At 38.7% G+C, this 24,823-nt stretch overlaps 1 protein-coding gene across 2 annotated transcripts; it reads left to right on the forward strand.

Moving 5' to 3' along the window:
• Window positions 1-976: 976 nt before the first annotated feature.
• On the forward strand, window positions 977-21,115 carry LOC115666765 (very-long-chain aldehyde decarbonylase CER1-like). Of its 2 annotated transcripts, none has more exons than XM_056305789.1 (10): window positions 977-1,108; window positions 3,217-3,440; window positions 4,921-5,153; window positions 7,211-7,430; window positions 17,548-17,926; window positions 18,047-18,154; window positions 18,912-19,112; window positions 19,844-19,942; window positions 20,167-20,340; window positions 20,679-21,115. In XM_056305789.1, exons 1-10 carry the CDS (start codon window positions 1,049-1,051, stop codon window positions 20,856-20,858), a joined length of 1,878 nt encoding a protein of 625 aa, XP_056161764.1. In that variant the 5' UTR covers window positions 977-1,048; the 3' UTR covers window positions 20,859-21,115. The 2 variants fall into 2 exon arrangements, with proteins under 2 accessions (XP_056161764.1, XP_056161763.1); XM_056305788.1 differs by lacking the exons at window positions 977-1,108; window positions 3,217-3,440; window positions 4,921-5,153; window positions 7,211-7,430 and adding exons at window positions 11,558-11,718; window positions 12,864-13,087; window positions 14,343-14,575; window positions 16,714-16,933.
• The last annotated feature ends 3,708 nt before the right edge of the window (window positions 21,116-24,823 follow it).

Raw genomic sequence — 24,823 nt, forward strand, 5'->3', positions numbered from 1 at the left:
CCTATCTACCAAGTCCTTGAGGGGAGGCCCAACTAACCATGTGAACAGATGTTGGCTATTTACTGAAAATCTTTGAAATGTTTGCGAGGTACGATATTTCTGGTTGAAGGTTGGACAAAGTGTATTAATGCACGACTCATTTCGAAAATGGATTGGTCTCTCGAGATATATCATCAACACCTCCGGCAAGCGCTAAGCTTGCAATTTTTCTCAAGTGCCAAAGATGAAATTCCATATACTATCACAGTTGTGAACACCCTTTTGAGCATGGCTGGAACATCCGACCTTGCACCTTTTTTTGCTATCGCATTCAAGAGCACAAACTCGTGTATTTCGAAAGCTACTCGTTACACTTGAGATGTGACAATAATTCGATTCCTAACCTGGGTTTTAGCGTGCAAATAAGAGAGCTTGAGTCCTATGTATCATAACGAATAAAAAAAATTTCAAAAAGTTGAAAGTCCAATTTATCAATATTACTTGCGTATCGGATATCATATATTTCTTTGTCTATGAATTGTTGAATAGCATCAATTTTATTATAAATCGATATTCCGCCGTCTAAATTTTGCAGTTGATTACCCTATGGATATCTCCTCCTTCGATAATATCATTAGATTCGTTTCTTTGAACGTTGCACACATGCAAAAGCAATTATTTTCTAGAGCAAATCAGAATCAACTTGTTGTGCAAACACAATCCTATAATTTGAAAATATTCCAATAATTTCCACACCCCCTTTTATTCCCTCGTTTTTCCTTAGTTTCCTTATAATCCTAAGCAAACTCTTACAACGTTTTCCATTACGATATTTTATTTTTTTTGGTCAGAACGATAATATTGTTTATGAGCCATCAAAAGTGGGTGTCCCCGTACCGGGACAGCATGACCTCTCCCTTCACCTCCCCCTTTTTCTTTAGTGCAATCCTGTGCTGAGAACAGCAGAGACGCATTATATAAGGTCCAATGACTACCAAAGCATTGCCTGTTCTGAGACTGAGACAAAGAAAGAGAGAGAGAGAGAGGAGTGGTGGTGTCGAAGTGAATCATGGCTTCTAAACCAGGACCACTCACTGATTGGCCATGGAAGCCTCTTGGAAGCTTGAAGGTATCAACTCTCTCTCTCTCTCTCTCATACATGCACATAGAAGAAAAACTTGCGCACTCTGGCAACCGTTTGCGTAGTTACATGGATTTAGGCTGCGAATGGCAACCATTCTGTGCCCGGGAACAGATTCTGGTCAGAAATGATTCTTTTTTATTCTGTGCCCGGGAACTGATTCTGAACATTTAAAGGCGTTTGGTAACGGCCCAAAATTCTGTGCCCAGCAACAGAAATGCGTTTGGTAACGGCATAAAATTTCTTTTTATTAATAATATTTTAATAACATTTTAAATATTTTAATATTTCTTTCTTTTCTTTTTTCTTCTTCTTCTTCTTGGCCATGGCCGGTAAAATATTTTTTAATTAATAATACTTTTATTAAAAATAATTTTTTTTATTTTTTTTGGCCATGGCCGGTAAAAAATTTTCTTATAAATTTTTTTTATTAATAATTTTTTTAAAAATATTTTACTAAAAGAATATTTTTATTGAAAATATATTTTTATTTTTTTTCGCCATGGCCTGGTCGCTGGCCATGGCCGGTAAAATATTTTTTTATAAATATTTTTTTATTAATAATATTTTAATAAAAAATATTTTTATTAAAAATATTTTTTTTGCCATGGCTTGGTCGTTAGCCATGGCTGGTAAAATATTTTTTTATAAATAATTTTTTTATTAATAATATTTTAATAAAAAATATTTTATTGAAAATATATTTTTTATTTTTTTCGCCATGGCCTGGTAGCTGGCCATGGCCAGTAAAATTTTTTTTATTAATAATATTTTTTTTATTTTTTTTGCCATAGCCGGTAAATTTTTTTTATTAATAATATTTTTTTATTAAAATATTTTAATCTCGCCAAATACGGCGAGGGTGGCCCTCGCGCTGGACATTAGAAGCTATATTACAAACCAAGAAAAAGAAGAAGAAAAAAAAACTGATTCTCATTTTTGTTCCCAGAATCAAGAAACTACTTTTTTTTTATTCTTAATTCTGCTCCAAAACTGATTCTGGGCACAAATTTGCAAGAATTTGTGCCCAGAATCAAAAAATTAAACAAACGGATTTCTATTCCCAAACTGATTCTGGGAACAAAAGAACAGAATCAAATACTATTTGACAAGTTGCCATGCGCAGCTTATTGTCAAGGTTTCTGCAAACAAAGTGCATCAAGATCATGTTCCGATGCTTCGCTAGCTCCTCGTTATCAAGAGGCTAAGACTCATTATCATAGTATAGAATCGTCAACGATATCATTTTTTCTCCTAAATGTTATTTTTCTTCACTGGCCAGCACCTAGAGATATGTATTTACACCCGTGTCACCTCGTGGGAATACTTTGACATAGACCCGAGTTGATAAGAATCGAGCCAGCCACGATCACTAACTATGTAGATTCCGATCTTGTAGATCCCACGTGAACCATATGTAGCTCGATCTCATGTATGATCGATAGCTATGATTGTATACGGTTCATGGATCCCGGTCCAGGCAAGAATTTTCACTTGCCTCTTGGCCGAACATAGTAATACATGTGCTCCACGTGGTTGAAAATGTGAGGTAAGAAGAGAACATGGGTCGTGGTTATCAACAACCATGTACTCAAGTCTATATCGCCCATGCTCGTCTGTTGGCTGAGAAAATAGGCAATGTAGCACGCATCTCTAGGATGCTATGATAGATAAGCAATGAGCAATGATCTATATTGCAAGTACAAAAACTTAAGTGACGGTCTTTAATCTACTGTGAGATTAACAATATATTCTAGATCACAAAAAAATAAATAGCAAATAATTATATATTGTTATGGGATTCACTCATTTAAGAATTTGTGGCTCACAACATGTCATTACTCTCACCGTGGCGCAAAAATTGCTATACTAGCAAAGCTCTATTACAAGCTATGTGCGAGGCATATATTCAAAAGATAGGACAGCAAAATCTTCTCATAAGGCAACTTTCTTGAAAACACAAGGCAATTTGCCAGGATCATTCGTTGATATCTCTTTACCGCCAAAGCAGTCGTGTCTCGCTTTTAATTCTTAATCAACGAGGCTTATCAACTGTCCTAAAAGACAGCTCTTCTCATCGTTTTATCTGTGTGCAGTACGTGGTGCTAGCTCCTTGGGTGGTCCGCAGCACTTACGTCTTCGTCAACAGCAATGGGAGGGAGAGGGACGTGTCCACCTTCCTGATATTTCCGTTTCTGCTGTGGAGGATGCTCCACAACCAAATTTGGATAACTCTGTCTCGGTACCGTAACGCCAGAGGGAATGGCAGGATCGTCGACAAGGGCATTGAATTTGAGCAGGTCGATCGAGAAAGAGACTGGTCAGTCCATCCCTCCTCATCATCATCTTCTTTTGTCTCGACGGGGATCAGAAAGATCATCTCCTCATCATCATCTTTTTCTCGACTTTCTTCAACCATAAGAAGGGGATCCTAACAAGGGCTTATCAAGTTGATGATATCGACAGAAAAATGAAAAATGAAAAGGGTCTTAACTTTAATAGATGGATAGAAAAGTTTTGTCTCATCATAAAAAATTTGGCGGCACTTATTCATTAAGGGTTTGTGGCTTTTATTTTTTTGGACAAAAGCCCCCAAAAATCCTAAATTATGTGTATCGTGACACATTTATCCTAAACTTTTTTTCGTGACATAAAAAATCGCAAGTTTGTATATGTGTAACACATTTACCCTTCGTTAAAGTTCTGTCAATGAGAACAGTTAAAAATCTACATACATGGGTGCCAGAAAGTAAATTGCGTTGACATGGTGCCCGCGTGGTTTGAAGTGAATTAAATTAACGTTATTTTGGTCGAAAAGTCATATAACAGAACCCTGACAGAGGATAAATGTGTCACATAGGTACAAGTTTGGGATTTTTAATGTCAGAAGAAAAAGTTTAGGAAAAATATGTCATAATTAGCATAATTTAGAGTTTTGGATATCACAAAAAAAAGTTTAGAGTAAATGTGACACAGTTGGCATAATTTTGGATTTTTCTGTAGCTGTTCCCTTATTTTTTACTGGTTTACTTTTTTTATTCAAATCTTGCGGCATTTAACTCTCTTTTTTTTTTTTTTAATTTTAAGCACCTAAAACATTCATGATTTATAGATATCAACATGTAGATTCCAGTGTAATTTTTACGTGATTTTTGTAAATTTATAGATATCAACATGGCTGTTTCCCACCCACCTGCGCATGGTCAAGTTGGTGGGCGCTTTCCTTCCCTCTTTAGAGGTTCTTGGTTCGAATCTCCGCTCGGTTCCGTAATTTAAGTGGGAGGCCCTGGCGGTGGATTGCTGGGCTAGTCTCTCTCGAGGTATAGGCGCCCCGATTACTTGTACGGGCTCATCCCCGGAGAATGGTGGCGGATCCTCGGTTATAAAAAAAAAAAACATAGCTGTTTCCCTATTTAAATTTTGGTGGGACCGTAAAATATCTTCTTGTTTTTTTTTTCTTTTCATAGATTGGTAAATTAAAGGTTGTGGTGGGTGTTGAATATAATCAACCACTCATCTATAGGATAAGTTAAAAAATTTCGCATCATTTGACATATGAATTTAGCAGACCAGTCGTAATATAAGGAGCATAATTAATATCTCGCAATCATATCATCAAACAGCTAATAGAAAGATCCTATAATTAAGGAACGGAGTAGACCGTACACATTAAAAAAAATATTACAGCCTATCCGTGTGTTTTTCTTCAAACAAGCCTCGTTATTTCATGGAATGAACTAATGAAGTAATTGTTAAACATTTCCTTTTTTTTTGTTTAATTTGTTAAAATTATTGTGTAGGGACGACCAAATACTGTTCAATGGATTGATCTTCTACATTGGGGCGATGACGCTCGTCGGAGCTTCTTGCTTGCCGGTGTGGAGATCAGACGGTGTGATAACCACGATTTTGCTTCATGTCGGGCTGGTGGAGTTCCTCTACTACTGGCTTCACAAGGTGCTTCACCATCACTATCTCTACTCCCGTTATCATTCTCACCATCACTCCTCCATCGTCACCGAGCCTATCACCTGTACTTTGCTCTTCTTCTTCTCTCTCTCTCTCTCTCTCTCTCTCTCTCTCTCTCTCTCTCTCTCTCTCTCTCTCTCTAGTTAAATCTGAGCATCTTAATCTCAAAAAGCATGCACGAAGTGAATGATAGAAAGTAGGCAATGTCCATGTCATGCATTTACTTTAGTGTCGATCTGACCTTTTTGGGTGTTTATGATGCTCATGTGATATATATGCAATTGCTTCTCTTCTTGTGAGTATCGGGCATTGTAGTTGAACGTGGGCCACGCTCTTGCACGAGCCATGTGATTGAGCAGTTCACCTAGTTTTATCTTGTCACAACTAATTCTGCATGCACGAAGATATCAAATTACAAAGAACTCATTCCTAAAGTGAGACCCTCATACTTTTATAGGTTAAATATAGAGATTAATCTTTGCTCTTTGTACTTGTCCAAGTGGTATGAGGATCTCGGTCACAATGTGCATGTATCCTCGTGGCCTAACCCTAATCTTCAGGTCATGATAATGTGCATTTTACACCGTATTCAACCACACCTTAAGAGAAACCTCTCTTGCAAATCTTAATTACTCTCTCTTCTCTCTCGTTCTTCTCTTCGGCTGCCCATCAACTGACCCTGCTCTCCGCCACCTCTTCTCTCTCTTTCTTCTCCTCGGCTGCCCACCATCTAACCCTACTCTCCACCGCCTCTGGTCACCATTGTCTAAAATTATAATAGGTTTATGACTTCTTCGATAATTTTCCCGATTTGGGATTGAATTGGAGTGTAAGAGGCAAACAAGGTTGACATGTGTTAGCCTCCAACGAGCGGAACAGGTAATGAGGGCACCAATTGGAGTAGATTTTCATAAGATGGAGTGTAGCTATAGTCACATGTTCTGTCTCTACTTTTACTCAAAATAAAAAAACTATTCCTTCACTTTTTGTGGATGCAAAATCATCCATGTACTTTTTAAAAAGTTACACCATCCGTCTTTCTGATTATCTCTTATTTTTTCCCACTAATTTGCTGACATTGATCTTCAGAAAGCTAGGTTGGCAATCGAAAAAGCGGACGTAAATTAAATGATTGGAGAAAAAATTCAAAAAAATGCACAAAATAATTGGAAAATAGGAAAATTCAAAACTTTTTAAAAAATCCTAGCCCCGACGATACTGAGGACACCTCGCCAATGGCCCATGATGCTACCTTGAGCTCGATCGTCCATGGCTGCAAGATGTCAAAGCTCGAGCACATATGGCCTCGAGCTCAAGACATGGCTGCTGTGGCTGTGCACTTGAAGGTTGAGCGGCCGTGGTCGCCGTAAGACTCTGGATCGAGTGGCCATAGCTGCAAGGTTGAAGCTTGAGTGACCACAGCTGCGGGTTTGAGGCTACGAGCTAGAGGAGATTAAGCTTGTGCAAGGGTCAACTAGAGGTTTTGAAGTTGAAGAATTCCTTGACAAGTAAAGAGGACGAAAGCTCCATTGGTTTTAGCCAAAATGTTGCATGGTGATGTGGGGCATTTTGAAAAATGCCAAAAAAAAAAAATAGTTCACACATGCACTCCACGTTATCTTTCTCTAAAATAGTTCCCGTCGACAATTTTTAATAGCGCTAAGTCATGTCAGTAGAATCCACCATAGGATCGCCTCAAGGGCGATCGGTAGCACATTTCAATAGTACAAGAACTATTATGAACACAAACAAGAAACAACTAGATGGGCGATTTCGAATTTCTGGTAATAATAGAGGGACTTACTGGTGATATTTTTCCAAATACATTCAAACTTCATAAGATATAAATGATGATAGATGCACCAAATTCTTTTACCAAAACATTTTCGTTAAATGATGCATCAAATTTTGATTGGTAATCTAAATTAGTGCGATCCATCCATTGAATGATCCGACTTGTTCAAACAACCAATCCAAATAACTTCGACACAACCTTTGCTGTAAATGTTTTCGGTAAGAAGTCTTACCATCTTGCATCATAATCAGACCGAACTTGCATTTATCTTCTTCAAGTTCAATTGTGCAGATTAATGAGACGCTAAAATTTCGGTTGGTTTGCAGCTGTGATTCATCCATTTGCGGAGCACGTGGCGTACTTCTTGCTGTTCGCCATACCTCTGCTCACAACGGTGCGGATGGGGACGGCGTCGATCATGTCATTTGTCGGCCACGTGACGTACATCGACCTAATGAACAACATGGGGCACTGCAATTTCGAGCTCATTCCTAAGTGGATCTTTTCAAACTTCCCCCCTCTCAAGTACCTCATGTACACCCCCTCTCTCTCTCTCTCTCTCTCTCTCTCTCTCTCTCTCTCTCTCTCTCTCTCTAAACCACGGTAATCGATTATCGATGAGTCTATTAAGATTGGTTTACAAAATTAGTATACAAATTTATAAGACAGAAACCGTTATTGAGTGTCGAATATGACCTCATTGACAGTCAATCACATCATTTTATACACTAATTTTGTATATGAGTCATTGCCCAGATCGTATTACGCAATCCGATATGATGACTTCTTAGAAGTGAACTCGTAACTTAAATTCCCGTTGTTTAAATGTTCAATATGTTCACGCTACATACTTCAACAAGCAAGTTTTTGATTTAAAAGTCGATTCTATCATTATGCTACGAGCAAAAGAAATTTACGAACACAAATGTGTCAAGACACTTATTTTAAGTAACTAATTCAAGAAATATCGTAATTTCCAATGCAATAACTGTTGTCGCAAAGTGGAACGTCGATACTTTGAAAATTAAAACATTGTTTTGACGAGTGTGGGGAAGGAAACTTGGGCGTGATCGGGTCTGAATGAATGAATGCTGGGGAACGAAAAAACTTTGAGAGGGGCCTGCAATAAATGGGTTTTGGCCTTAAGATCAACAGGAGTTGTCATGGTAGGTTGGCGATTTATGTTTGTGTCTGGTGCAACAGAAAGTCATGTTGCTTTGAAGTACAGATCGACGTTCTTGGGTTACGTTGAATTCTTGTTTTATGGAGATGTGGGGGAGCGGGATTGCCAAAAGGAAGAAACAGTAGGTGAAGAATTCAATAATCTTGTTATGGTGGGGGCCCAAGGAAAAATTTGGGGGTGTGAAAAAGAAATGATCCCACCATCGTCCTTCCCCCCCCCCCCCCATTTTTGTTCAGTTCCAAACGTACCTTCATCATATCCCAAAATTTACATTTTTTTTTGTTAATACCACGAAAAAATCCTTAATCAGTTCACATATGATAAATTTTACCACAAACTAATTTTTTTATCACGAAAAATCTCCAAACTAGTATACCTGTGACAAATTTATCTTCCGTTAGTTTCCATTAAATTTTACTGTCAAATTGCTGAGTTGGATGACCATTGGCCGAATGGGGTGGTGGAGAAGACAGGCACCACATGGCGTTTCTCCTCTGCCAAGTGATGGAGGGGAAAGAAGAAAAAGAGAAAAAAAGAAGAAAAGGGAAGAGAAAAGGGGGGCGGTCATGATTCGGTAAGAAAGAAAAAGGGGGCAGTGACGGTGGTGTTCCCGGTGGCATGGCGGCGGGAAAAGGGAAGGAAAATGAATGCGAGGGTGGAGCGGTAAAAAGGTCGGGTAGCATGATGACGCAACATCGGAAATAGTCGGCGCGGCGGAGATTGGCACCGAGAAACATGGCACACTTCTTTATAGACGACAATGGTGACGGTTTCCAAATTCTCCATCGACGAATGCCCTAATCAGTTAGGATCCCTTCCTTCCTCTGATTATATAGAGGTTCAGGATGTCACACTAGTACTTTGTATTTGTGCCAACTCAGTCCATCCGGTCAATTTTGGCCAGTTGACGCTGACGTGGACGCCGACCGGCGCCGGCCCTCCGGGCGACACTGACGTGGCAATTTTTAAATATTTTTTATTTTTTTTCCTTTTCTTCTTCCCCTGGCCGGTCCAGCAACCGGCGATCGGCGACCAACCAAGGGCTAGGGCCGGCGAAACTGGTCGTTGGCCACCGGTGAGGCTCGCCCTCGCCGACATTGGCGAGGGCGAGCCTCGACTTGGCTGTTGTGGGCGAGGTCGGCCGAGCAGCGGCCATGGCGAGGCCGTAGTGTCGCTGGGCCTAGCCCCTGGCTGGTCGTCGGTCGCTGGACCGGCCAGGGGAAGAAGAAAAGGAAAAAAAATAAAAAATATTTTAAAATTACCACGTCAGCATCGGTCGGAGGGCCATCACCGGCCGGCGTCCACATAAGTGTCGGCTGCCCAAAATTGGCCGGGGACTAAATTGGCACAAATACAAAAGGTTGAGGACTGAATTGGCAAAAAAAAAGGTTTAGGACTGAATTAACACAATAACAATAGGTTTAGGACTGTTTTGGTAATTTTCCCTTTTGTATATTGACGGGGCATTAAATATCATGCATCAAAGTAAGTCCGCATCTCACGTATGCATCAACTTAGATAGTAAAGTTGAACAAATAGCTCTACTTGAGATTATTAAAGATGTGTAAGCACAAAAATTCGAAGAAAAGGGATATTGTTATACTTCCAAATGATTCCATCAATAAGCCCACTTACTAAAATTACTAAATTCTATAGAAAATTACTGAAATTCAAAAAAGTGAGGAGCCAAAACTTGACGGGTGTCTCTGTAGTATTCAACCATATATTCGTACAACATGGTTTCAAGTTACACAACTACCTCCATTACTCCTCATGCATGGAGTTGGGTGGAACCTATAAATGTTGAAGTGGGCCGTAATGAAATTAAGTTTCGGACCTTTTCATTGGTACAATCAACTCTTTTCGGCTATTTCGAAAATGCTTAACCATGTAAGGACGGAGATTTCCGTCTCCCGGTATACCATTGAAAGGGATCGGCACTTCAAATCACGGAAACAAAAACAGAAAAAAAGAAAAGAAAAGGCATTCGTCGCGTTTACCTTACGCCCGTAATTGCTGCAGAACTCATTAATGGAAGAGGCGGAAGCAGATCCAGCAACAAATGAGAGGAGTAAATTTCCTATCTACCAAGTCCTTGAGGGGAGGCCCAACTAACCATGTGAACAGATGTTGGCTATTTACTGAAAATCTTTGAAATGTTTGCGAGGTACGATATTTCGGGTTGAAGGTAGGACAAAATGTATTAATGCAAGACTCATTTCGAAAATGGATTGGTCTCTCGAGATATATCATCAACACCTCCGGCAAGCGCTAAGCTCGCAATTTTTCTCAAGTGCCAAAGATGAAATTCCATATACTATCACAGTTGTGAACACCCTTTTGAGCATGGCTGGAACATCCGACCTTGCACCTTTTTTTGCTATCGCATTCAAGAGCACAAACTCGTGTATTTCGAAAGCTACTCGTTACACTTGAGATGGGCAAAAGGACACTATAAGTGCCATAACTTGTGTACGGAGATCACTTTGGTGCCATAACTTTTTTTCGGATCACTTTGGTGCCAAGTCGGAGGAAAAACGATCACTTAAGTGTTATAAGTTTTTTTTGGATCACTTCAGTGCTAAAATTTTTGAAAAACGATCACTTAAGTGCTAAAATTTTTTAAAAACGATCATTTAAGTGCTAAATTTTTTGAAAAACGATCACTTAAGTGCCAATCTCCGGCGAGCCACGTCAGCTTCAGAAATTAATAAAAAAAATGCCACGTCGGATTTCCAGCGAAAAATTGTGTACGGCACCGGAGTTGGCACTTAAGTGATCGTTTTTCAAAAATTTTAGCACTAAAGTGATTCAAAAAAAACTTATGGCACCAAAGTGAGCGCCGTACACAAGTTATGGCACTTGTAGTGTTCTTTTGCCACTTGAGATGTGATAATAATTCGATTCCTAACTTGGGTTTTAGTGTGCAAATAAGAGAGATTGTGTCCTATGTATCTCAACAAATAAAAAAAATTTCAAAAAAGTTGAAAGTCCAATTTATCGATATTATTTGCGTATCAGATATCATATATCTCTTTATCTATGAATTGTTGAATAGCATCGATTTTATTGTAAATCGATATTCTGCCGTCTAAATTTTGCAATTGATCACCCTATGGATATCTCCTCCTTCGATAATATCATTAGACTCATTTCTTTGAACGTTGCACACATGCAAAAGCAATGATTTTCTGGAGCAAATCAGTATCAACTTGTTGTGCAAACACAATCCTATAATTTGAAAATATTCCAATAATTTCCACGCCCCCTTTTATTCCTCGTTTTTCCTTAGTTTCCTTAGAATCTTAAGCAAACTCTTACAACGTTTTCCATTACGATAATATTTTTTTTTTATCAGAACGATAATATTATTTTTGAGTCATCAAAAGTGTGGGTGTCCCCGTACCGGGACAGCATGACCTCTCCCTTCACCTCCCCCTTTTTCTTTAATGCAATGCCTGTGCTGCGAACAGCAGAGAAGCATTACATAAGGCCCAACGACTGCCAGAGCATTGCCTGTGCTGAGACTAAGACTCTGAGAGAGAGAGAGAGAGAGAGAGAGAGAGAGGAGTGGTGGTGTCGAAGTGAATCATGGCTTCTAAACCAGGACCACTCACTGATTGGCCATGGAAGCCTCTTGGAAGCTTGAAGGTATCAACTCTCTCTCTCTCTCTCTCTCTCTCTCTCTCTCTCTCTCTCTCTCTCTCTCTCTCTCTCTCTCTCTCTCTCTCTCTCTCTCTCTCTCTCTCTCTCTCTCTCTCTCTCATACATGCAGGCAGAAGAAAAACTTGCGCACTTTGGCAACCGTTTGTGTAGTTACATGGGCTTATCGTCAAGGTTTCTGCAAACAAAGTGCATCAAGATCTTGTTCCGATGCTTCGCTACCTCCTCGTTATCAAGAGGCTAAGACTCATTATCATAGTATAGATATCGTTAACGATATCATTTTTTCTCCCAAATGTTATTTTTCTTCACTGGCCAGCCCCTATAGATATGTGTTTACCCCCGTGTCACCTCGTGGGAATACTTTGACCTAGACCCGAGTTGATATGAATCGAGCCAGTCACGATCACTAACCATGTAGATTCCGATCTTGTAGATCCCACGTGAACCATATGTAGCTCGATCTCATGCCTGATCGACGGCTATGATCGTATACGGTTCATGGATTCCGGTCCAGGCAAGAATTTTCACTCGCCTCGTGGCCGAACATAGTAATACATGTGCTCCACGTGGTTGAAAATGTGAGGTAAGAAGAGAACATGGGTCGTGGTTATCAACAACCATGTACTCAAGTCTATATCGCCCATGCTCGTCTGTTGGCTGAGAAAACAGGCAATGTAGCATGCATCTCTAGGACGCTATGATAGATAAGCAATGAGCAATGATTGATATTGCAAGTGGAAAAACTTAAGTTACGGTCTTTAATCTACTATGAAATTAATAATATGTTCTAGATCACAAAAAAAAATAACAAATAATTATAAATTGTTGTGGGATTCACTCGTTCAAGGATTCGTGGTTCACAACGGGCCGTTACTCTTACTGTGGCCTAAAAATTATTATACTAGCAAAGCTCTATTACAAGCTATGTGCAAGGCATATATTCAAAAGATAGGACAGCAAAATCTTCTTATAAGGCAACTTTCTTGAAAACGACAAGGCAATTTGCCAGGATCATTCGTTGATATCCCTTTATCGCCAAAGCAGTCGTCTCTCGCTTTTAATTCTTAATCAAAGAGGCCTATCAACTGTCCTAAAAAGACGGCTCTTTTCATCGTTTTATCTGTGTGCAGTACGTGGTGCTGGCTCCTTGGGTGGTCCGCAGCACTTACGTCTTCTTCAACAGCAATGGGAGGGGAAGGGACGTGTCCACCTTCCTGATATTTCCGTTTCTGCTATGGAGGATGCTCCACAACCAAATTTGGATAACTCTGTCTCGGTACCGCAATGCCAGAGGGAATGGCAGGATCGTCGACAAGGGCATTGAATTTGAGCAGGTCGACCGAGAAAGAGACTGGTCAGTCCATCCCTCCTCATCATCATCTTCTTTTGTCTCGACGGGGATCAGAAAGATCATGTCCTCATCATCATCTTTTTCTCGACTTTCTTCAACTATAAGAAGGGGATCATAACAAGGGCTTATCAAGTTGATGATATCAACAGAAAAATGAAAAATGAAAAGGGTCTTAACTTTAATAGATGGATAGAAAAGTTTTGTCTCATCATAAAAAATTTGGTGGCACTTATTCATTAAGGGTTTGTGACTTTTATTTTTTTGGACAAAAGCCCCCAAAAACCCTAAATTATGCATACCGTGACACATTTATCATAAACTTTTTTCGTGACACAAAAAATCCCGAGTTTGTACATGTGTGGCACATTTGCCCTCCGTTAAAGTTCTGTAAATGAGAACAGTTAAAAATCTACATACATGGGCGCCAGAAAGTAAATTGCATTGATATGGTGCCCGCGTGGTTTGAAGTGAATTAAATTGACATTGTTTTGGTCGAAAAGTCATCTAACAGAACCCTGACAGAGGATAAATGTGTCACATAGGTATACGTTTGGGGTTTTTTATGTCATAAGAAAAATTTTAGGGAAAATATGTCATAGTTAGCATAGTTTAGAGTTTTGGATATCACAAAAAACAAAGTTTAGAGTAAATGTGTCACAATAGGTATAATTTTGGGTTTTTTTTAGCTGTTTCCTTATTTTTTTTACTGGTTTACTTTTTTTATTCAAATCTTGCGGCATTTAACTCTCTTTTTATTTTTATTTTAAGCACCTAAAACATTCACGATATAGAGATATCAACATGTAGATTCCAGTGTAATTTTTACGTGATTTTTGTAAATTTATAGATATCAACATGGCTGTTTCCCTATTTAAATTTTGGTGGGACCGTAAAACATCTTCTTCTTCTTTTTTTCTTTTCATAGATTGGTAAATTAAAGGTTCTGGTGGATGTTGAATATAATTAACACTCATCTATAGGATAAGTTAAAAATTTTCGCATCATCAGACATATGAATTTAGCAAACCAGTCGTAATATAAGGAGCATAATTAATATCTGGCAAGCATATCATCAAACAGCTAATAGCAAGATCCTTTAATTAAGGAACGGAGTCGACCGTACACATTAAAAAAAATATTACAGCCTATCCGTCTGGTTTTTTCAAACAAGCCTCGTTATTTCATGGAAGGAACTAATGAAGTAATTGTTAAACATTTCTTTTTTTCCTTTGTTTAATTTGTTAAAATTTTTGTGCAGGGACGACCAAATACTATTCAATGGATTGATCTTCTACATTGGGGCGATGACGCTCACCGGAGCTTCTTGCTTGCCGATGTGGAGATCAGATGGTGTGATAACCACGATTTTGCTTCACGTCGGGCCGGTGGAGTTCCTCTACTACTGGCTTCACAGGGCGCTTCACCATCACTATCTCTACTCCCGTTATCATTCTCACCATCACTCCTCCATCGTCACCGAGCCTATCACCTGTACTTTGCTCTTCTTCTTCTTCTTCTTTTCTCTCTCTCTCTCTCTCTCTCTCTCTCTCTCTCTCTCTCTCCTCTTTAGTTAAATCTGAGCATCTTAATCTCAAAAAGCTCCCTCCTCTTTAGTTAAATATGAGCATCTTAATCTCAAAAACATGCACGAAGTGAACGATAGAAAGTAGGCAATGTCCATGTCATGCATTTACTTTAGTGTCGATTTGACCTTTTTGGGTGTTTATGATGCTCATGTGATATATATGCAATTGCTTCTTTTCTTGTGAGTATCGGGCATTGTAGTTGAACGTGGACCACGCTCTTGCACGAGCCATGTGATTAAGCAGTTCACCTAGCTTTATATTGTCACAACTAATTCTGCATGCACGAAGATATCAAATTACAAAGAACTCATTCCTAAAGTGAGACCCTCATACTTTTATAGGTTAAATATAGAGATTAATCTTTGCTTTTACATGAAGGGAATGCCATCCCTATAGTACCCTTTGTTCTTGTCCAAGTGGTATGAGGATCTTGGTCACAATGTGCATGTATCCTCGTGGCCTAACCCTAATCTTCATATCATGATAATGTGCATTTTACACCGTATTCAACCACACCTTAAGATAAACCTCTCTTGCAAATCTTAATTACTCCCTCTTCTCTCTCGTTCTTCTCTTCGGCTACCCATCAACTGACCCTGCTCTCTGCCACTTCTTCTCTCTCTTTCTTCTCCTCAGCTGCCCACCATCTGACCTTGCTCTTTGTCGCCTCTGGTCACCATTGTCTAAAATTATAATAGGTTTATGACTTCTTCGATAAGTTTCTCGATTTGGGATTGAATTAGAGTGTAAGAGGCGAACAAGGTTGACATGTGTTCGCCTCCAACAAGCGGGAACAGGTAATGAGGGCACCAATTGGAGTAGATTTTCATAAGATGGAGTGTAGCAATAGTCACAGTTTCTCTCTCTGCTTTTACTCGAAATAAAAAAACTATCCCTTCACTTTTTGTGGATGCAAAATCATCCATGCACTTTTTAAAAAGTTACACAATCCGTCTTTCTGATTATCTCTTATTTTTTCCCACTAATTTGCTGACATTGATCATCAGATAGCTAAGTTGGCAATCGAAAAAGCGGACGTAAATTAAATGATTGGAAAAAAAAATTCAAAAAAATGCACAAAATAATTGGCAAATAGGAAAATTCAAAACTTTTTAAAAAATCCTAGCCCCGACGATACTGAGGACACCTCGCCAATGGCCCATGATGCTGCCTTGAGCTCGATCGTCCATGGCTGCAAGATGTCAAAGCTCGAGCACATATGGTCTCGAGCTCAAGACATGGCTGCTGTGGCTGTGCACTTGAAGGTTGACCGGCCGTGGTCGCCGTAAGACTCTGGATCGAGTGGCCATAGCTGCAAGGTTGAAGCTTGAGTGACCACAGCTGCGGGTTTGAGGCTACGAGCTAGAGGAGATTAAGCTTGTGCAAGGGTCAACTAGAGGTTTTGAAGTTGAAGAAGTCCTTGACAAGTAAAGAGGATGAAAGCTCCATTGGTTTTAGCCAATATGTTGCATGGTGATGTGGGGCATTTTGAAAAATGCCAAAAAAAAAAAAAAATAGTTCACATATGCACTCCACGTTATCTTTCTCTAAAATAGTTCCCGTCGACAATTTTTAATAGCGCTAAGTCATGTCAGTAGAATCCACCATAGGATCGCCTCAAGGGCGATCGGTAGCACATTTCAATAGCACAAGAACTATTATGAACATAAACAAGAAACAACTAGATGGGCGATTTCGAATTTCCGGTAATAATAGAGGGACTTACTGGTGATATTTTTCCAAATACATTCAAACTTCATAAGATATCAATGATGATAGATGCACCAAATTCTTTTACCAAAACATTTTCGTTAAATGATGCATCAAATTTTGATTGGTAATCTAAATTAGTGCGATCCATCCATTGAATGATCCAACTTGTTCAAACAACCAATCCAAATAACTTCGACACACCCTTTGCTGTAAATGTTTTCGGTAAGAAGTCTTACCATCTTGCATCATAATCAGACCGAACTTGCATTTATCTTCTTCAAGTTCAATTGTGCAGATTAACGAGATGCTAAAATTTCGGTTGGTTTGCAGCTGTGATTCATCCATTTGCGGAGCACGTGGCGTACTTCTTGCTGTTCGCCATACCTCTGCTCACAACGGTGCGGATGGGGACGGCGTCGATCGTGTCATTTGTCGGCTACGTGACGTACATCGACCTAATGAACAACATGGGGCACTGCAATTTCGAGCTCATTCCTAAGTGGATCTTTTCAAACTTCCCCCCTCTCAAATACCTCATGTACACCCCCTCGTAAGTCTCTCTCTCTCTCTCTCTCTCATTTTGACAAGTTCATAATTCGAATTACTTTCTTCAACAATTCTATTCTCACGGTACATTTCTCACCTCTCAAATTTTTTTTTTCGTTTAAACTGGAGTGTCAAGGCCCGTCTATATTGAACTTTTCTTATTTACTATATGATAAACTCTTGTGCACGCATTTTGACAATTCCACAATTCGAATTACTTCGAACTTTCGTAAAATGCAAAAATTTGACCCGTAAGTTTAAATATTGCTTTCTCATATTTTAAATAGCTTTATAATTTTTGGCAGGAGGTACTTTTTGCTTTTACTTTCACTGAAATGAACATGTTTTGTAAGGGGGATTAACTATAAACACCTAGTACTTATTTGTACTTCGATCCAAATCGTATAAACTGATTAGTGGACTGATCAAGCCAAGCTTTTGATCGTCGTGTGGCTACTTGAGACCAATCACATTTGTTGTATAATTGGATCTTATTGAGAAATTGACATAAAATTTTTCATATTGGGATTAGCTCTGTCTATACGTCAAAAGACTTAATACGATTGATCTTTTGGCTAATTGATGATATTATTACGTCACATCATTCCAATGTTGCAGGTTTCATTCATTACATCACACACAATTCCGGACTAACTACTCCCTGTTCATGCCGTTTTACGACTACATCTACGGAACGATGGACAAGTCCTCCGATAAACTCTACGAGACTTCGCTCGAGCGAGGCGCAGAAGTGTCCGATGTCGTGCATCTGACCCACCTTACGACTCCCGGGTCGATCTATCATCTGCGAGTAGGATTCGCCTCTCTTGCGTCCCGGCCCGACCGATCATCAAGGTGGTATCTCTGGTTGATTTGGCCTGTGACTCTATGGTCCGTGATGGTTACTTCGTTTTATGGGCGCACTTTTGTGGTTGAGCGGCATCGCTTCAATAAACTCAAATTACAAACTTGGGTCATTCCAAAGTATAGCATTCAAGTAAGATTTTCTTTTATCTATCCGCCCGATTGGTTTTCATTTTATATTACTGAAGTTTTTGTGCTCTTAGTTTGGTCATTTTCTCATTTGTATCAATCATTTCTCTGATCTTCTTTCTAGTACTTCATGCAATGGCAAAAGGAGCCGATCAATGGTCTGATTGAGAAAGCTATCTTGGAGGCAGAGGAAAAGGGAACCAAGGTTTTGTGCTTGGGTCTCTTGAACCAGGCAAGCATCTCGTGACATTATAATTTCCATCTCATGACATTATAATATGAATCATGATAGGTTCATGGTGGACAATTTTGCAAGACAAAGTTTTATGGTCATGTAACTTGCTTAGGGTTCAACATTTTTAATTATTAAATGTGTTAGACTTTACTATAATGTAAACAAAATCATTCTCTAACACTTAAAAGAGGGAGTGGGAGCATCCGGAAGCTTAGCTTATACTCTGCTATAATATTAGGCAACGAGTAGTTTCAAAAGGTTGACATTATATTAAATGATGATGATCTCACGAAATTCTGCAAGAAGCGAAAAATAAAAAAACAAAACATTATTGAAAGAAGGGACAACTACAAGCAAGTCTCAAAACTTATCACGATAATACACTTTTTTCAAGTCCTAAAAATTTCTTTCGTAAATTTAAAGCCTAAAACTTGTCAGATTGGTCTATTTTTAATCCTTTTGTTGGCTCCGTTAAGTTTTAGTGGACAGAAAACTATGTGCCATTATTTATTAGCGGCTCACATTAGAATAAAAAATAATACGAAAATCATGTTGCATTTCCGTCCACTTAAAACTAACGGAGTTGAATGAAAGGACTCAAATGCAATGAAATTGCGACTTGCAGGACTTAAATGCACGAAATGAAAGTTTTAGGACTTAAATATACTATCATTACAAGTTTTAGGACTTCTGCTATTATTGCCCAACAAAGCAATATGACCACACTCAAGTACCCAAAACTTGGTATTTGCAGGGAGAGGAGCTGAACGGATGTGGTGGCTTGTATGTGGAGAGACACCCTCAGCTCAGAGTGAGAGTTGTGGATGGGAGTGGATTAGCAGTGGCTGTGGTGGTCAATAGCATTCCCAAAGGAACTGTCCGAGTCCTCTTCAGAGGGAGGCTCACTAAGGTGGCCTATGCCATTGCTTTTGCTTTGTGCCAAAGGGGAATCAAGGTAAATAAAATAATTTGGATGGTAATTCTTATATGCAGCTCCCCCCAAAAATGCTTAAAGTAATTCTCTCATTTTTATAGTAATCAAGGCTCCATCCGGTGATATTAGAAAGCACATGATACATGTTCGATTCCCATATGAAAGATAGGTTTTGAAAAGATTAAAACCCGGAACCTCCTGATAGGATAATTTTGTGAAACTTTGTAGAATCTGTGCTTACTATTCTAAAATCTTAAACTATTAAATTATGATGTGGTTTAACACTTAAATATTTTGATATTATTTCTTAAAAAGGACTTATTAGTAAAAAAAAAAAGGAAGAGAATTCATATCCTAACCTAACTGAAAAGATGACACCCGATTCTCAATAGCAAAGTAAATTCCACTTGATTCTCAGCAGCGAAGTATTGCTTTCTGATCAGCGAAAGGATATATCTTCAATAGCAAAGTACATATAGCATGAACATTAGTTACAACACACATGCAAAAAGTTTTATTAATTTTCGATCGAAACGTGTGATTTTTCCATCGACATGTGAACATTGTCAATTTTCATTACATTGGAGATAGCATGAAACTGGCCACCTTACAACATCTTTGTAAATTCAAGTCCCATAAACAAAAAAAGAGGATAAGAGGGCTGTTATTGGCATCATTTACTTATTGTCTTTCTGATTTGGCTCGCTAACTCCAAGTACTCTTCTTCAATAATGATATAAACCTTAATTTAGGTGGCTACACTGCGTGAGCATGAGTACAAGATGCTGAAGAAATCACTCAATCACGAGTGTGACAGCAATCTGTTTCTCTCAAGCTGCCATGCTCCAAAGGTAAATGAATCTTGCCCTTGTCGCAAACGACTTCAAATATCAACATGCATAGACTTTTAAGGATTCAGCGTGTTCGTTTCTAGGTTTTGTTGGGATTCTTAGTAAGAATTGGAAACCCTAATTGCTATTACATCTGTGTATATAATGCCATAAGAACTTATTATCACAACCTGCTGATGACGGTAACATTCGCGAATGACTGCTAACGATCGGTAAATGTTTAGGTATGGATAGTTGGAGATGACATAACAGAAGAAGATCAATTAAAAGCATCAAGAGGGACATTATTCATACCCTTCACGCAATTCCCTCCAAAAAAGTTGCGCGGCGACTGCTTCTACCACCACACACCGGCCATGGTCACTCCTCCGTCACTTGAGAATGTGCATTCCTGTGAGGTATGATATGGCCTATAATTGAAATTTCAATTGATCTTTATTTTATTCTGTGGAAGGGAGTGTGCTTTAATAATTTTTGCAGGGAACAAAACGTGTGCTTTTATTACAAATACAAAACCTACCTTACTAACATTCATAGTAAACGCATGGTGTAAAAAGATTGATTCCACCAGGTAGTTAAGACCAGTGACACATGTATCATTGTTAATTTGGCCGAACCACAATCCTTACATCACCATATAGCTGTTTCGATTTGCAGATTCCTTGTGTGGACGAATCTGTATGCATGCAGCAACCTTAGTATAAATCTTCTTCTTACTCTCGTTGTAATACTGCAGAACTGGTTGCCACGAAGATTGATGAGCGCATGGCACGTCGCGGGGATTCTACATGCAGCAGAAGGGTGGGAGGAACATGAGTGCGGCTACACGATCACCGACATCAACAAAGCATGGCAAGCAAGTCTACGGCATGGCTTTCAGCCTCTTGGCATCCCTGCTCATGTTCCCAGAAACTGAGTTAGATTTATCTCGATTCACATAAAGCATGGACATATCTGTGATACCATGCAACGCACAATACAATACCCTCTGGGATGACTTACGTAAAATTATGCCTCACGCTCTATTTATGAGGTTTTCGTTTTGGATAGGATCTGTTTAACATGATCCATTTGCTATATTCACCGCCAGAAGTTATGCGTTTTACGTTCTTACCAAGTAACAATAAAACGTCTGTATCGTATAGCAATGAAATTCCTTAAGAGTTTAGTAAATTTTCGTTACTAGATGTAGCTTTCATAAAATCAGTTTTCTAGTATATTTGAATGAAAGTTACCAACTTCTTAAGAAACGTACTCGAAGTAAATTTCTAACTCTGTGCTTACTCGATCCATCTTTCTAATAAGAATCCTTAGAAGTTGTCCCACCAGCACAGAATTGCCCCTCTTTGTGGTACGGGCAAACACTAAATAAATAAATAATTACACATTTCCTTTAACCACTGTTCAAGTTCATTTTCAGCATCTCCCTTTGTAAAGAGAAGGCAATTTGTGCGGAAGAAGTTCAAGATGCTTTCTCTATTTGGTTCTCCCACTATTAGCATATTCACACCTTTCATATGCTTTCAATGTGCTCTCCTATTTTGTTCTCCCTCTATTAGTTGATCTCCATTCAAGATAGTGTAAAGTAGAAAGTACGGGCAAGTATTCATTGGCGTCAATTATATTATCAGACTGAGCCAATTACATGTCACAACCTTTCCGGAGGTGAACCACCAAGGAAAAACCAATGGATTGCTAAGCATGGTGCTTAGCACAAGCTCTCCCAAGCCCTATCAATCGAAACTTGGTACTCGATTCAATCAGGCAATTTATCTTACATATCTTACCTTTTGAAGCAACCACTAATCAATTACGGGTCGATTAGACACCCAAGTAAAATGTGAGAGTATATTTTACTTATGCGAAACAAAAATTTAATGGATTCGGGAACTTGGTTATGCTAGATTAATCTAACACATTTTCGGTACATTTTCTCTTTATTTCAAAAATGTTTTGCGTACATTATTTATCAATTTTCATACTACGCCACTAACATGTAAGGGATGATCGTGCGAGTGCGTAATTGGGAAAGTAATACCCAATAATCAAAGCAGTAAATAAAAAACAGAAATTATAACGAACCTGGACGCGCTAAGCAAAGCATATCACTATACATCATCACGAGGTTTCTGCAAACTATGACTTTAGAACAATTTGCATGAATGTTATGTATGTGCATGGATTATTGACTAACAAGCATGCAATCTTTACTAATGAACCCTAAAATTCTATGTGATGGAAATTAACTTAATGCACTAATTACATTACTAAATGATGTGTAGGAATGTCACGGCTATATTACACGCATGATGAGTTCTAACAGAAATGCGATGAAATTGAACATGCATTGATATGAAATGTCATCTATACGAGATACCAATCAAAATTAATCCTATATGACATAATTTACTAAATGCCATGCAATATGCATTATACAAAATCAATTAACCTAATTAATGCAATAGATATGAAACTCTCTAATTCAAATTTTTGCTCTTTTTCTTTGTTAATTAACAAAAGACCGAATTAACCCTAGGAATCTACATGTTAAATTAACATGCATTCCAAATCCTATATGCAAGATGATATATATTGTTGACACCTAAATTTTGGCGTATCATTTAGTCGTAATTTGTATAGAAAATTAGGGATTAAATTTTTAACCCCTAAACAAAAATATCTAGGTTGCATAACATATAGTTTAAATTCATTTTAGATTAATTGCATTTTGCATCGGACCGGCGGTGACGAACGAGCTTAAATTTCATCAAATGGGACTCGGCTCGCTTGGAATGCAAGGGCCGGGAAATACAAGTCAAACGGGCTCGGTTGTTTTAATTTGAGTTTAATTCAGCCCATTATGCTTAATTAAATAAAAGCCCAAGTTAAATCAGCCCATTTAAATTAAATTAAACCTAAGCCCAAGCCTAAGCCCATTAGGACTATAGAGCCCATCTAATTGACCTAGGTTAGCATTATACAAACATGTTTAGGTCAAATTTTTAGGGGAGGAGAGAATTTTCGGTTCAGAAATTCGGAGAAGTCGGAGGCTTCGTTCAAGAGGAGGTCTCCACGTTCTGGATGAAGGGAGACGGCCAAAAGAGCTCTCCTTCTTTGTAATGTTCATCACGTACAGAAAGAAGAGAGTTTGACTTTGAAAAGAGAGGGGCTGTCTTGCTTCTTGCAAGACTTCACGTGCAAAACAGAGATTGCACCAGAGAAAAAGAAAAGGAAAGGACCTCCCACTGCACGTTCTGAAAAGTCAGAGTTCTTCGAAGACCTCCTGGTCATCATCTCGTCTCTGCACTCTCAGTGATCTGCTGCTCCTTGACTTCCCTGCATCAGCTGCGTCAGCAACATCCGGATTTCTTTCCAAGACGGTCTTTACACCTTTGCCGAACGAAAGCGCTCTTGCCTGCACCATCGAGTCATCGACGTCACAACACTTTGCTACAGAGTCACCGAATATACAGCAGTGACTGGCGAGTTCCTCGAGCACCTCGGCGAGACCCATCCATCTGTTTATCTTCTGCAGGTTTCTCGGTGGACTCCAGGAGGTTACCAGCTCATACCGACGTCTCCAACAGTGACAATTCAGCCTCAGCGAGTCTCCCGACGTTGGTCCCGCCACCACCGCGCGCTCCACCGCGCCCGTCGCCGGACGCCACCGTGAGCCGCCGCGCGACGCTCGCGTCGCCCGTCATCCGAGTCCGATCCCGATCCGCAAACTCGATCCCGAGTCGATTTGAATTTGGGAATTATCTGCAAATTAGGTAATTCAACATTATCCGATATTTTAAGAATATTTAATTTCCTAATATGGGTGTTTGAATATTTCGTGAATATCATGTGGATATTTAGATATCTTAGGACAATGTTCGATATATCCGCAATATTTTTAAATATTCAAAATTAGGAAAACTTCCTAATTTAGCAACGTATCTGGACGACTATCCGACCTTATCCCTAAGGTTCGATACGCGGCGATACGGAAAATTATTATCCTATCCATAACCACTTGGGTACGATAATGATTTTTATCCGCTTTCCAAATTTGAATAATCGGCTTTCCGTCGATATCTATAACCCTATAGATATGACCGATAGTTTGATTTTTGTGCCTAATCCGAGTTTGAAACAAATATGGCGGATCCCGTGGACGTTTTGAATGTGGTTGCTATCTTTGTTTATTTAATTGCTTTCCTTTTTCAAATAAACAGAAAATTCAAAAAAATATTAATTAGAGTTTTCACATGTCTAGGAATCCTAAATATATCTAGAAGATAGAGTAGTTGTTTAATTTAAATTAGGACTTGAGATGATCTATTTCCTAGTTTAAATTAAGTAATATTCTAATCTTAATAGATTATTCAGGTTATTTTATTATTTCGAATTTCCATGAAAATCCCAAAAAAGAAGAATGAATTGTTTTAGGATAGATTAGGATAGATTGTATTCTTAATTTAAGTAATTCATTATTTCGAATTTTAACAAAAATCCTAAAAAGAAATCATGCTAGGGTAGATTAAGTCATCATAGTTTGCATGTTAATTTAGGCATTCTTATTATTCCGAATTTAAATTGAGAAAATACCAAAAATAATCATTCGTCTTGTCATTAGAAATAGGTCATGTCGTCGCACGACATATAGTTTGCATGCTAGGTTGCATTAATCGCATGTCATTTTCGCATGTCATTGCATATAGGCTAGATTTCATTTAAATAAGTGAAAAATCCAAAAAAGAAATTGAGTGAATTGCTTGTTAATTAGAAATCATATTAGGGTGTCAATATGATTTTCTAGCTAACAATGCAGATGCTTACGTTGCTTCCATGTAAGTAATTCTTTCAAACTTGCAATTTATTTAATGCTTTCTGGGT

The sequence above is a fragment of the Syzygium oleosum genome, unplaced genomic scaffold (genome assembly GCF_021117445.2).
Source record: "Syzygium oleosum isolate NSW1041296 unplaced genomic scaffold, Sole_v2.1 Sole_v2.39, whole genome shotgun sequence".
NCBI lineage: Eukaryota > Viridiplantae > Streptophyta > Magnoliopsida > Myrtales > Myrtaceae > Syzygium > Syzygium oleosum.